This window comes from Oncorhynchus gorbuscha, unplaced genomic scaffold (genome assembly GCF_021184085.1).
Source record: "Oncorhynchus gorbuscha isolate QuinsamMale2020 ecotype Even-year unplaced genomic scaffold, OgorEven_v1.0 Un_scaffold_633, whole genome shotgun sequence".
In the NCBI taxonomy this organism is placed as follows: Eukaryota; Metazoa; Chordata; class Actinopteri; order Salmoniformes; family Salmonidae; genus Oncorhynchus; species Oncorhynchus gorbuscha.
In genome coordinates this window covers 118,856-132,112 of record NW_025745745.1, presented here as the reverse complement: position 1 = coordinate 132,112, position 13,257 = coordinate 118,856, and the positions used below count along the sequence as shown (strand labels likewise).

General features: G+C 42.0%; 1 protein-coding gene across 1 annotated transcript; it reads left to right on the top strand.

Annotated features, from left to right (window-relative positions):
- The first annotated feature begins 696 nt into the window (after positions 1-696).
- Positions 697-8,322, top strand: LOC124019567 (OX-2 membrane glycoprotein-like). Its single transcript, XM_046334937.1, has 6 exons — positions 697-811; positions 6,393-6,728; positions 6,943-7,248; positions 7,335-7,370; positions 7,459-7,549; positions 7,643-8,322. Exons 1-6 carry the CDS (start codon positions 757-759, stop codon positions 7,647-7,649), a joined length of 831 nt encoding a protein of 276 aa, XP_046190893.1. The 5' UTR covers positions 697-756; the 3' UTR covers positions 7,650-8,322.
- The last annotated feature ends 4,935 nt before the right edge of the window (positions 8,323-13,257 follow it).

The following is a 13,257-nucleotide window of genomic DNA, read 5'->3' as shown; positions in this document are numbered from 1 at the left end:
CAGAAGGGGAAAGGAGAAAGTTGACTTTATGACCTTCTATTTAATTTAACTTGAATCTATTTAAATATGATGCACTTGTCTCTGCTGTTATTATTACATACAGTACCTATAGTAATACAGATACATGGATGTTTTACCTCCTTTATATCAATGCAATGTATGAATGTACTTGAGCCCTGAAAATATAATGGTGATAACAATGTTTTGCACTTTGATAGTTTGATACACTTAAATCTAGTGAACAAGGTACAGTATATCAAGTTTTAGTTCCTGTTTGTATTTATTCTGATCATGGATGTTGCTTGTTGTGTTTGACCCCACTTGATGTGACTGTTTATAACTCAAGTTATTATTCTCGCTTGATCTGTATAATGTTTTTGATCGTTTAAGATTCAAAATCATTCTTTAAATGTATTGTGTTCTCCCCCGTTTGATAAAACTATACGCTGTATTTAAAAAAATCACTCATCGTCACCTTGTTTTATGTTACTCACCATTTAAAATCAGCGCTACTTTGTTATAGCTCAGTTTACAGTAACATCACAATCAGGACGAGGTTGTTTAATAGCGCTGCACCAGACTCCCCTGACAATGTGTGTAATATGTCAGCTCCTATCTGTTTTAAGAAGAGTTCAACTAATTATCCTTCTCAACTAAAACCGGTGATACACCAGCAGAGTTTACTTTCACTTTTAGTGTAGGAGGGTCCGTATGTGATAGGTCCATTCAAATCTTTGAGGGAAAATAAATTTCACCATGGCTCCTGCACTCCACAACTACCTGTTTATTCAGCTAATAGTCCTCCCTGAAGGTGAGTTATATCAGTTTAATGCAAGATATACTGCATTAGTCCGCTTTTTATTTTAATTGATGAAGTGCTTTCAAATCAAAGTTTATTTGTGACTTGCGCCGAATACAACAGGTGTAGTAGACCTTACAGTGAAATGCTTACTGACAGGCTCTAACCAACAGTGCCATTTTTAAGTTTTAAAAAAGTATTAAGTGAACAATAGATAAGTCAATAAATAAAAAATAACAGTAGCGAGGCTGTATACAGGCACCGGTTAGTCGGGCTGATTGAGGTAGAATGTACATGTATGTGTGGCGGGACCCAATTAGCACGACTAACCGGTGCTCCCGCACATTGGCTACCCGGACTATCTGCATTGAGGTAGTATGTGCATAAATGTGTAGTTAAAGTGACTATGCATATATGATAAACAGAGAGTAGCAGCAGCGTAAAAAAACCCAGCCACCCCAGTCAGACTGTTCTCTCTCCTACCACATGGCAAGCGCTTGCCATGTGGTAGGAGAGAGAACAGTCTGCGCTTGCCATGTGGTAGGAGAGAGAACAGTCTGCGCTTGCCATGTGGTAGGAGAGAGAACAGTCTGCGCTTGCCATGTGGTAGTCTGCGCTTGCCATGTAGTAGGAGAGAGAACAGTCTGCGCTTGCCATGTGGTAGGAGAGAGAACAGTCTGCGCTTGCCATGTGGTAGGAGAGAGAACGGTCTGCGCTTGCCATGTGGTAGGAGAGAGAACAGTCTGCGCTTGCCATGTGGTAGGAGAGAGAACAGTCTGCGCTTGCCATGTGGTAGGAGAGAGAACAGTCTGCGCTTGCCATGTGGTAGGAGAGAGAACAGTCTGACTGGGGTGGCTGGGTTAACCATATATATTTCAATACACTGCATTCATTATTTAATTTATCTTCCACTATACAGATAGAAAAATATGTACAGATAAATGACATTATGAATGTAGTGAAAGTCACTGTCTAAACTGTAAACCAAAGGCCTCCTCCTATATACTGTAACACTTTCTATGAATCCCATATGCATGATGCATTATACAGCATTATACATATACTCATAATGCACTATGATAGGTTAATAATGCAGTATAAGCATAGTTATAGACACATAAAGACTCATTAAGTCTCTTAATTCAGTACACCAATAGTCCTAATGCATTATAATTACAACCATAAAGACTTTTTTTTTTCACCTTTATTTAACTAGTTAGGCAAGTTGAGAACAAGTTCTCATTTACAATTGCGACCTGGCCAAGATAAAGCAAAGCAGTTCGACACATACAACAACACAGAGTTACACATGGAGTAAAACAAACATACAGTCAATAATACAGTAGAAACAAGTCTATATACGATGTGAGCAAATGAGGTGAGATAAGGGAGGTAAAGGGGAAAGAAAGGCCATCGTGGCAAAGTAAATACAATATAGCAAGTAAAACACTGGAATGGTAGATTTGCAGTGGAAGAATGTGCAAAGTAGAAATAAAAATAATGGGGTGCAAAGGAGCAAAATAAATAAATACAGTAGGGGGAGAGGTAGTTGTTGATAGAGGAATTTTAAATTCCCTTATGTTTTATTGCCAAAACCAATTAAATTCGCACTCATTTCTAATTCATGATAAGTTGTAAGTTTATCATTTGCATGAATTAGCAAGAGACCAGTCTTAAAAAACAAGTTCAGCATTTATTCTTGATGAGTACTGACCCAAAATACAAAGAACATTACATTTTAAATCTGAAGAAGACATAAAATGACGTCATCAGTTACACCTCCTCTCCCAGTCTTACAATGGCGTAGTATTCGGTCCTGGAGATAGTTTCACTACCCTCATAAACTACATTCCAACCTGCCTAAAGGATATACTTCTCTCTGCTAATGGAATCCAACCAAAACATTCTTATCTGTTTGAAGTACTATCTTATCTCTGCTTTAAAACTTTCCCAGGAGACACAGACACAATTAATTTCTGCTTACATTTTCAGTAACAGTACAATTAAGAACCCATACTTTTCAAATCATAACATAATAGTATTAGCATGAATGGTTCTAATCATTAAAGTATACATAATTGATCATCTAAACTATATTTTCCTCTATCAGTTGTTTGGGCTAAATTATAGATGGGCTATGTACAGGTGCAGTAATCTGTGAGCTGCTCTGACAGCTGGTGCTTAAAGCTAGTGAGGGAGATAAGTGTTTCCAGTTTTAGAGATTTTTGTAGTTCGTTCCAGTCATTGGCAGCAGATAACTGGAAGGAGAGGCGGCCAAAGAAATAATTGGTTTTGGGAGTGACCAGAGAGATATACCTGCTGGAACGCGTGCTACAGGTGGGTGCTGCTATGGTGACCAGCGAGCTGAGATAAGGGAGACTTTACCTAGCAGGGTCTTGTAGATGACCTGGAGCCAGTGGGTTTTGCGACGAGTATGAAGCGAGGGCCAGCCAACGAGAGCGTACAGGTCGCATTGGTGGGTAGTATATGGGGCTTTGGTGACAAAACGGATTGCACTGTGACAGACTGCATCCAATATGTTGAGTAGGGTATTGGAGGCTATTTTGTAAATGACATCGTGAGGTCGAGGATTGGTAGTATGGTCAGTTTTACAAAGGTATGTTTGGCAGCATGAGTGAAGGATGCTTTGTTGCGAAATAGGAAACCAATTCTAGATTTAACATTGGATTGGAGATGTTTGATGTGGGTCTGGAAGGAGAGTTTACACCTAGGTATTTGTAGTTGTCCACGTATTCTAAGTCAGAGTCGTCCAGAGTAGTGATGTTGGACAGGCGGGCAGGTGCAGGCAGCGATCGGTTGAAAAGCATGCATTTAGTTTTACTTGTATTTAAGAGCAATTGGAGGCCACGGAAGGAGAGTTGTATGGCATTGAAGCTTGCCTGGAGGGTTGTTAACACAGTGTCCAAAGAAGGGCCAGAAGTATACAGAATGGTGTCGTCTGCGTAGAGGTGGATCAGAGACTCACCAGCAGCAAGAGCGACATCATTGATGTATACAGAGAAGAGAGTCAGTCCAAGAATTGAACCCTGTGGCACCCCCATAGAGACTGCCAGAGGTCGGACAACAGACCCTCTGATTTGACACACTGAACTCTATCAGAGAAGTAGTTGGTGAACCAGGCGAGGCAATAATTTATGAAACCAAGGCTGTCGAGTCTGCCGATGAGAATGTGGTGATTGACAGAGTCAAAAGCCTTGGCCAGATCAATGAATACGGCTGCACAGTAATGTTTCTTATCGATGGCGGTTATGATATCGTTTAGGACCTTGAGCGTGGCTGAGGTGCACCCATGACCAGCTCTGAAACCAGATTGCATAGCAGAGAGGGTATGGTGAGATTCGAAATGGTCAGTAATCTGTTTGTTGACTTGGCTTTCGAAGACCTTAGAAAGGCAGGGCAGGATAAATATAGGTCTGTATCAGTTTGGGTCAAGAGTGTCCCCCCCTTTGAAGAGGGGGATGACCGCAGCTGCTTTACAATCTTTGGGAATCTCAGACGACACGAAAGAGAGGTTGAATATGCTAGTAATATGGGTGGCAACAATTTCGGCAGATCATTCTTAGAAAGAAAGGGTCCAGATTGTCTAGCCCGGCTGATTTGTAGGGGTCCAGATTTTGCAGCTCTTTCAGAACATCAGCTGACTGGATTTGGGAGAAGGAGAAATGGGGAAGGCTTGGGCGAGTTGCTGTGAGGGGTGCAGTGCTGTTGACCAGGGTAGGGGTAGCCAGGTGGAAAGCATGGCCAGCCGTAGAAAAATGCTTATTGAAATTCTCAATTATAGTGGATTTATCAGTGGTGACAGTGTTTCCTATCTTCAGTGCAGTGGGCAGCTGGGCGGAGGTATTCTTATTCTCCATGGACTTTACAGTGTCCCAGAACGTTTTTGAGTTAGTGTTGCAGGAAGCAAATTTCTGCTTGAAAAAGCTAGCCTTGACTTTTCTAACTGCCTGTGTATATTGGTTTCTAGCTTCCCTGAAAAGCTGCATATCACGGGGGTTGTTTGATGCTAATGCAGAACGCCATAGGATGTTTTTGTGTTGGTTAAGGGCAGTCAGATCTGGGGAGAACCAAGGGCTATATCTGTTCCTGGTTCCGAATTTCTTGAATGGGGCATGCTTATTTAAGATGGTGAGGAAGGCATTTTTTTTAAATAACCAGGCATCCTCTACTGATGTTATAATGTACAGCAACATAGTGTTCATAACTGCTGGTCACTTTGTCCTCAAGGATCATACAGCATTATAATGACCATCAGTGTGATGCATTACTAACCCATACTGCAGTCCTCAAGGATCATACAGCATTATAATGACCATCAGTGTGATGCATTACTAACCCATACTGCAGTCCTCAAGGATCATACAGCATTATAATGACCATCAGTGTGATGCATTTTTATACATTTTTTGTCAATGAGCAGCACATCATCATTCTCATGGTGTGTTAAAGCATACTTATTAGCCACTATAACAGGGGGACTCAACTACTATTTGAGAAGGTCCAGTCACACAACTTTCCGAGGTGATAAAGGTCCGGATGGATATTGTCATTTATCGGCATAGTAACAAACCCCAACCACACACCCCAAACTGTTCAAACTGTTCACAGCCCTCTTGTTGGTAGAGAGAAAATGTTGCAGTTTCTACAAATTTTGCCGTGTCTTGGGTGTGTTCATATGATACTGTACCTGAGGGATTCAACAAAATGTCGGGCCCTTGGGGATAGAGGCCCCATGTCAGTTAATCTGGCCATGACAACTACAAGATGTAGATAGCTGGTTAGCCTAACTTACCGATCTATCTGACCTGGGCAAGTAGTTGATCAACTGGATATTTCTGACAGGTTAGAAAGAGCTCTGTCAGGGAATGACAAAGAGGAAACCTGCCCTTGCACTACCAGATTTTGAAATTGCACCTTGTAGATTCTACTATTGCAGCAATCAACAGCAGTAAGTTGAAAGCCTGGACTGAGTTCCTAAAAATCTTGGGATCTTGGGACCAGCGGTCCGTATTGGCACCATTCTAGGTGTGGTTCCGGACCGCGGTCCGTATTGACCCTGTTCTAGGTGTGGTTCCGGACCGCGGTCCGTATTGACCCTGTTCTAGGTGTGGTTCCGGACCGCGGTCCGTATTGACCCTGTTCTAGGTGTGGTTCCGGACCGCGGTCCACCAGTTGAGTATGGCTGCAGTATAAAGTCATCTTTGACTGCTTTAGGTGAAGTGATGAAATGCCTCATAATAAAGTGATTGTCTGCTTTCAGTAAAGTGAAACTTTCTGCACATTTTATGATGACATCACAAACATGTTTCATTCTGTCTCACTCTTCTGTTTTCAAACAGTTGCATAACACAACGCTACGCATCGCAACACAACGCTACACAAAACAGCACAGCCCTGTGCGATAAAATCTATAAATATATATTTTAAAAAAATATGGCTTTTAGTTGACGCTTTTCTCCAAGTGATATGGGAATCAAACCCACAACACCACCATGCTCTACCAACTGAGTGTGTGTGTGTGAGAGTTTGTAATATAGTAAGTACTAAGTAGTGTATAACTGTCTTCATGCAGGGCTCTCTCAGTTGGTAAGAACACAGCAGGTTGTCACAGCAACCCTGGGAGAAGATGCAGTCTTAACCTGTGAGCTCATGACACTCAAAGACGTGCGGCAAGTCACCTGGCAACAAGTGACAACTGGGGCGAATGAAAATGTGGCCACCTACAGCAAACGCGGTTCCCATGTCAACCCACCTTTTCAGAGGAAAGTGGAGTTTGAAGACGAGGGTCTGCAGAACTGCTCTATCGTCATCAGAGGAGTGTCAAGAGGAGACGAGTCCTGCTACAAGTGTCTGTTTAACACCTATCCAGAGGGAGCTATCAGTGGAACCACCTGCCTCAAAGTCAATGGTAAAATGTGACAACATAATGTACTGTAAATGACTGACCCAGAACAACTTCTCCAGAACTTCAAGCAGCCATTTTATCAGATCATACATCCAATGTCTTGAAACCATTTATCAAAATGTGATCATTTAGTAAATCATGTAAATGGATTCATTTAGTAAATAATTTCAATGGAATCATTGTGGTCTCACTGTGAACTGTGTCTGTTGTTCTATAGAGCTGTATGGACCCTCACTCCTCATCACACAAACCAACAACAGTCACACCACTCTGTCCTGTTCTGCTACTGGACGGCCTGTTCCTACAGTAACCTGGGATGACACAGAAATTCTAGAAGATTCCACAATGGCCAATGTCACCCATCTCAATGGAACTGTCACGGTCACCATAACTTCTACGCTGGCAGCATTCAGTCTACCTGACAAAGACACCAGGGTTGGCTGTATGGTGTCACTGTTCTCTGGAGGTGTCACCAAAAACGTATCCATGGTTATTCCAGCTAGAACTCAAGCTTCATTTCCTGGTGAGAAATGGTTCTATACATGCCTACAGTAACAATCAACATGCTGGTGTCATTCTGAAGTACTGTCTCTGTATGTTCTGTGCTAGGTGTACCTGAGGTCTCTGATGGTGACAGGATCAGAGGTCAGTCATTCATCTAATGAATCTCTGACACTCTTATCTGTGAATTGTACCATTCTCATCCTGTCATCTTTCACATGTAACCCAACAGGGATTGGTGCAGTGATGAGTTCACTGTGTCTCATTGCTGTGTGCTGTGGAACTGTGGCACTGTGGCGCAAACTGAGAAATACAACAAGAAGGTAAGTTTTACTGTTCAGATGACAAAGAGAAAATACAGTATTCATTTGACATTGTTTTTGTAAGTTTGACAATCTTTAGCCCAAATCCCACAGCCAATGACAGAGAACAGGAAGAACCACCAACACTCAACCCTCAACATGATGACCCTGAAACAAGTAAACAGTGTTTGTACTTACTGTAGGTAATAGATTAGAAAACATTGAATTGCTTTTCAGTATCAAATATCCTCCCTGGAGAATATGTGAGTGTAAATACCCACAAAGCCGTTATATCAGTACACTACTACAACATGATCTGACTCTGGTCAGTATCATTGATGTTAATATCTTTCAGGACCACAACAATATCCAGTACATTCTAAATGTGTTAGTACAACCTTATTGGATCATCCTGGTAGAGTGGTAGTCATGGTGACCGCATACATGCAAATGAGTTTCATTTGTTGCATTGCTGCATTGTTGTTCCAGTATGTTATTTGTATTTTGTATTTATAAGGGAACCCCATTAGCTGCTGCTCTTCCTGGGTCCAAACATATTACAGTACTTACATTACATATAAAACAGTACATCATATAACATTATTACACCACTACATCTCTACGATACAACAAGTTTAATACCACCAATCAACAATATCACAATGTTTACATATGCATGTGTCTGTACCTCTGTATGTGTCTTCACAGTCCCCGTTGTTCCATATAAGGTGTATTTTTACCCGTTTAAAAAAAATCTGATTCTACTGCTTGTATTACATGATGTGGAATAGAGTTCCATGTAGTATTGTGCACCTCCCATAGTCTGTTTTGGACTTGGGTCCTGAAAAGAGACCTCTGGTGGCATGTCTTGTGGGGTATGCATCGGTGTCCGAGCTGTGTGCAAGTGTTTTAAACAGACAGCTTGGTACATTCAGCTTGTCATCACCTCTTACAACAACAAGTAGTGATGAAGTCAATCTGTCCTCTACTTTGAACCATGAGAGATTAACCTGCATGTCATTAATGTCTGCTCTCCGTGTACTTTTAAGGGCCTGCCTTGTTGATAGTGTTGTTAAGAAGGTATAAACTAGGTCCTGTAGGACCTGCCTTGTTGATAGTGTTGTTAAGAAGTAAACTAGGTCCTGTAGGACCTGCCTTGTTGATAGTGTTGTTAGGAAGGTATAAACTAGGTCCTGTAGGACCTGCCTTGTTGATAGTGTTGTTAGGAAGGTAGAAACTAGGGCCTGTAGGACCTGCCTTGTTGATAGTGTTGTTAGGAAGGTAGAAACTAGGGCCTGTAGGACCTGCCTTGTTGATAGTGTTGTTAGGAAGGTAGAAACTAGGGCCTGTAGGACCTGCCTTGTTGATAGTGTTGTTAGGAAGGTAGAAACTAGGGCCTGTAGGACCTGCCTTGTTGATAGTGTTGTTGAAGGTAGAAACTAGGGCCTGTACCTGCCTTGTTGATAAGAAGGTAGAAACTAGGGCCTGTAGGACCTGCCTTGTTGATAGTGTTGTTAAGAAGGTAGAAACTAGGGCCTGTAGGACCTGCCTTGTTGATAGTGTTGTTAAGAAGGTAGAAACTAGGGCCTGTAGGACCTGCCTTGTTGATAGTGTTGTTAAGAAGGTAGAAACTAGGGCCTGTAGGACCTGCCTTGTTGATAGTGTTTTTAAGAAGCCTTGTTGATTGTAGAAACTAGGGCCTGTAGGACCTGCCTTGTTGATAGTGTTGTTAAGAAGGTAGAAACTAGGGCCTGTAGGACCTGCCTTGTTGATAGTGTTGTTAAGAAGGTAGAAACTAGGTAGAAACTAGGGCCTGTAGGACCTGCCTTGTTGATAGTGTTGTTAAGAAGGTAGAAACTAGGGCCTGTAGAACCTGCCTTGTTGATAGTGTTGTTAAGAAGGTATAAACTAGGGCATGTAGGACCTGCCTTGTTGATAGTGTTGTAAAGAAGGCAGAGCAGTGCTTTATTATGGACAGACTTCTCCCCATCTTAGCTACTGTTGTATCAATATGTTTTGACCATGACAGTTTACAATCCAGGGTAACTCCTAGCAGTTTAGTCACCTTAACTTGCTCAATTTCCACATTATTCATTACAAGATTTAATTGAGGTTTAGGGTTTAGTGAATGATTTGTCCCAAATACAATGCTTTTAGTTTTGGAAATATTTAGGACTAACTTATTCCTTGCCACCCTATCCGAAACTAACCGCAGCTCTTTGTTGTATAGTGTTGAGTCATCCGCATACATAGACACACTGGCTTTACTCAAACAGCTGCCCTGGGGAATTCCTGATTCTACCTGGATTATGTTTGAGAGGCTTCCATTAAAGAACGCCCTCTGTGTTCTGTTAGACAATCAACTCTTTATCCACATTATAGTAGGGGGTGTAAAGCCATAATACATATGTTTTTCCGGCAGCAGACTGAACGATAATGTCAAAAGCTTCACTGAAGTCAAAACAAAACAGCCCCCATTATCATTTTATCATCAATTTCTCTCAGCCGCCTCCGGTAGGGAAATCCTTGTCTCATCTCACACCAGCGCACACGGCGCAGTGCGCGCTAACCAAGGTTGCCAGGTGCAGTGCGCGCTAACCGCCAGTGCTAACCAAGGTTGCCAGGTGCTAACCAAGGTTGCCAGGTGCAGTGCGCTAACCAAGGTTGCCAGGTGCAGGTTGCCAGGTGCAGTGCGCTAACCAAGGTTGCCAGGTGCAGTGCGCGCTAACCAAGGTTGCCAGGTGCAGTGCCTAACCAAGGTTGCCAGGTGCAGTGCGCGCTAACCAAGGTTGCCAGGTGCAGTTCGCGCTAACCAAGGTTGCCAGGTGCAGTGCGCGCTAACCAAGGTTGCCAGGTGCAGTGCAGTGCGCGCTAACCAAGGTTGCCAGGTGTAGTGCGCGCTAACCAAGGTTGCCAAGGTTGCCAGGTGCAGTGTGCGCTAACCAAGGTTGCCAGGTGTAGTGCGCGCTAACCAAGGTTGCCAGGTGCAGTGCGCGCTAACCAAGGTTGCCAGGTGCAGTGCGCGCTAACCAAGGTTGCCAGGTGCACGGTGTTTCCTCAGACACATTGGTGGGGCTGGTACCGGGGTGGATGGCGCTGTGTTAAGAAGCAGTGTGGCTTGGTTGGGTTGTGTATCGGAGGACGCATGACTTTCAACCTTCATCTCTCCCGAGCCGTACGGGAGTTGTAGCGATGAGACAAGATAGTAGCTACTAAAATAATTGGACACCATGAAATTGGGGAGAAAAAGGGGTAACATTTAAAAACAAACAAAAAAACAATTCTCTCAGCCAATCATCATTCATTTATGTCAGTGCTGTGCTTGTTGAGTGTCCTTCCCTATAAGTATGCTGAAAGTCTTTTGTAAATTTGTTCACTGTGAAATTGCACTCTATCTGGTCAAATATATATTTTTTCTAGAAGTTTACTAAGGGTTGGAAACAGGCTGATTGGTTGGCTATTCGAGCCAGTAAACGGGGCTTTACTATTCTTGTGTAGTGGAATGACTGTAGCTTCCCTCCAGGCCTGAGGGCACACACTTTCTAAAACCTTAAATTGAAATTTTGGCAAATAGGAGTGGCATTATCGTCCTCTATTATCCTCAGTAATTTTCCATCCAGGTTGTCAGACCCTGGTGACTTGTCATTGTTGATAGACAACAATCATTTTTTCACCTCTTCCAAACTGAATTTACGGAATTCAAAAGTACTATTCTTGTCTTTCATCATGTGGTCAGATATACTTGGATGTGTAGTGTCAGCGTTTGCTGCTGGCTTGTCACACATACGTTTGCTTATCTTGCCAATGAAAAAGTCATTAAAGTGGTTGGCAATATCAGTTGGTTTTGGGATGAATGAGCCATCCGATTCATTGAATGATGGAGCTGAGTTTGCCTTTTTTCCCAATATTTAATTTAAGGTGCTCCAAAGCCTTTTACTATGATTCTTTATAGTTTTATTTCATTTAGTCATGATTTCTTAATTTGAAATACGTTTGCCAATCAGTTGGGCATCCAGATTAATTGCCATACCTTTTGCCTCATCCCTCTCACCCATACAATTTTTCAATTCCTCAGCAATCCACAGGGATTTAACAGTTTTTACAGTCATTTTCTTAATGGGTGCATGCTAATTAGTAACTGGAATAAGCAATTTCACAAATGTGTCAAGTGCAGTGTCTGGTTGCTCCTCATTACACATCAAAGACCAGCAAATATAATTTACCTCATCAACATATGACTCACTATAAAACTTCTTGTATGACCTCTTATACACTATATTAGGCTCAGCCGTTGGAACTATTCTAAAATGGATTAAATAAAAGTGTAATGATCACTTTAATGGTACTGTATTTCAAACACTCTGGTCAGTTATGTTTGTTTTAGACCATAGCTGTCAATACTTGACCGTTTTTACTTTTTTTTTTTATGAGAACTTGAGTGACTACTATACTGTCTCAAACACATCTGTGTGGTTCAAAGACTGTTTCCATCCATAGGCATTGTGGGTACTGAATAGTGGACTGAATGGCTGACACACAGGCCTGCTGTTTATTTTATACTTAAATACAGTCTGTATGTAAATATGTTTTGTAGTTGGTTAATGATGACACATGATGAATCCACACTAGACTTATGTGTTTTTATTCTTTACTGGGGGTTTTATAAATCAAATGTTAGGTACATTCATGGTGTGTGTGGGTGGTTTTCTTAATTCTTCACTTTTTAAAATCAAATGCTGTAAGATACACAATGTTGTAATGTTCTTTGTTGTGTGTGTTTTCTACTTTTATAAATAAAATGTTTAAACAATGTTGTAGTGTACGTTGTGACATCGCCTGTTATACAATGTGTCATAAATCTATGGAGCCAGATATCTTCCAAAACGTTGAACGTAGGATCGTAAGAAAATCCATTCTAAATTGTTAGGATTGTAAGACATACATAAACGTGAACTTTCATCTGTGAACAAAGTTCAATAAAGTAGTTAGAATCCAACATGATCCATAGCCTATACTATAGGCCTAGGCTATACCAAGACCATGCAGGGAGATGCACAGTGCAAAGTTATATTTCTAAGAAAATGGACTTCCTTCCCTAGTTTTTGCGCTGCTGGGATGGTACACTGCTCAAAAAAATAAAGGGAACACTTAAACAATACAATGTAACTCCAAGTCAATCACACTTCTGTGAACTCAACCTGTCCACTTAGGAAGCAACACTGATTGACAAATTTCACATGCTGTTGTGCAAATGGAATAGACAACAGGTGGAAATTATAGGCCTTCGGTCCTTCTGTAGCTCAGTTGGTAGAGCATGGCGCTTGTAACGCCAGGGTAGTGGGTTCGATTCCCGGGACCACCCATACGTAGAATGTATGCACACATGACTGTAAGTCGCTTTGGATAAAAGCGTCTGCTAAATGGCATATATTATAGGCTATTAGCAAGACACCCCCAATAAAGGAGTGGTTCTGCAGGTGGTAACCACAGACCACTTCTTAGTTCCTATGCTTCAGACTCCATGAGGGTGGAATGAGGGCCCGACGTCCACAGGTGGGGGTTGTGCTTACAGCCCAACACTGCAGGACGTTTGGCATTTGCCAGAGAAGACCAAGATAGGCAAATGTGCCACTGGCGCCCTGTGCTCTTCACAGATGAAAGCAGGTTCACACTGAGCACATGTGACAGACGTGACAGTCTGGAGACGTCGTGGAGAACGTTTTGCTGCC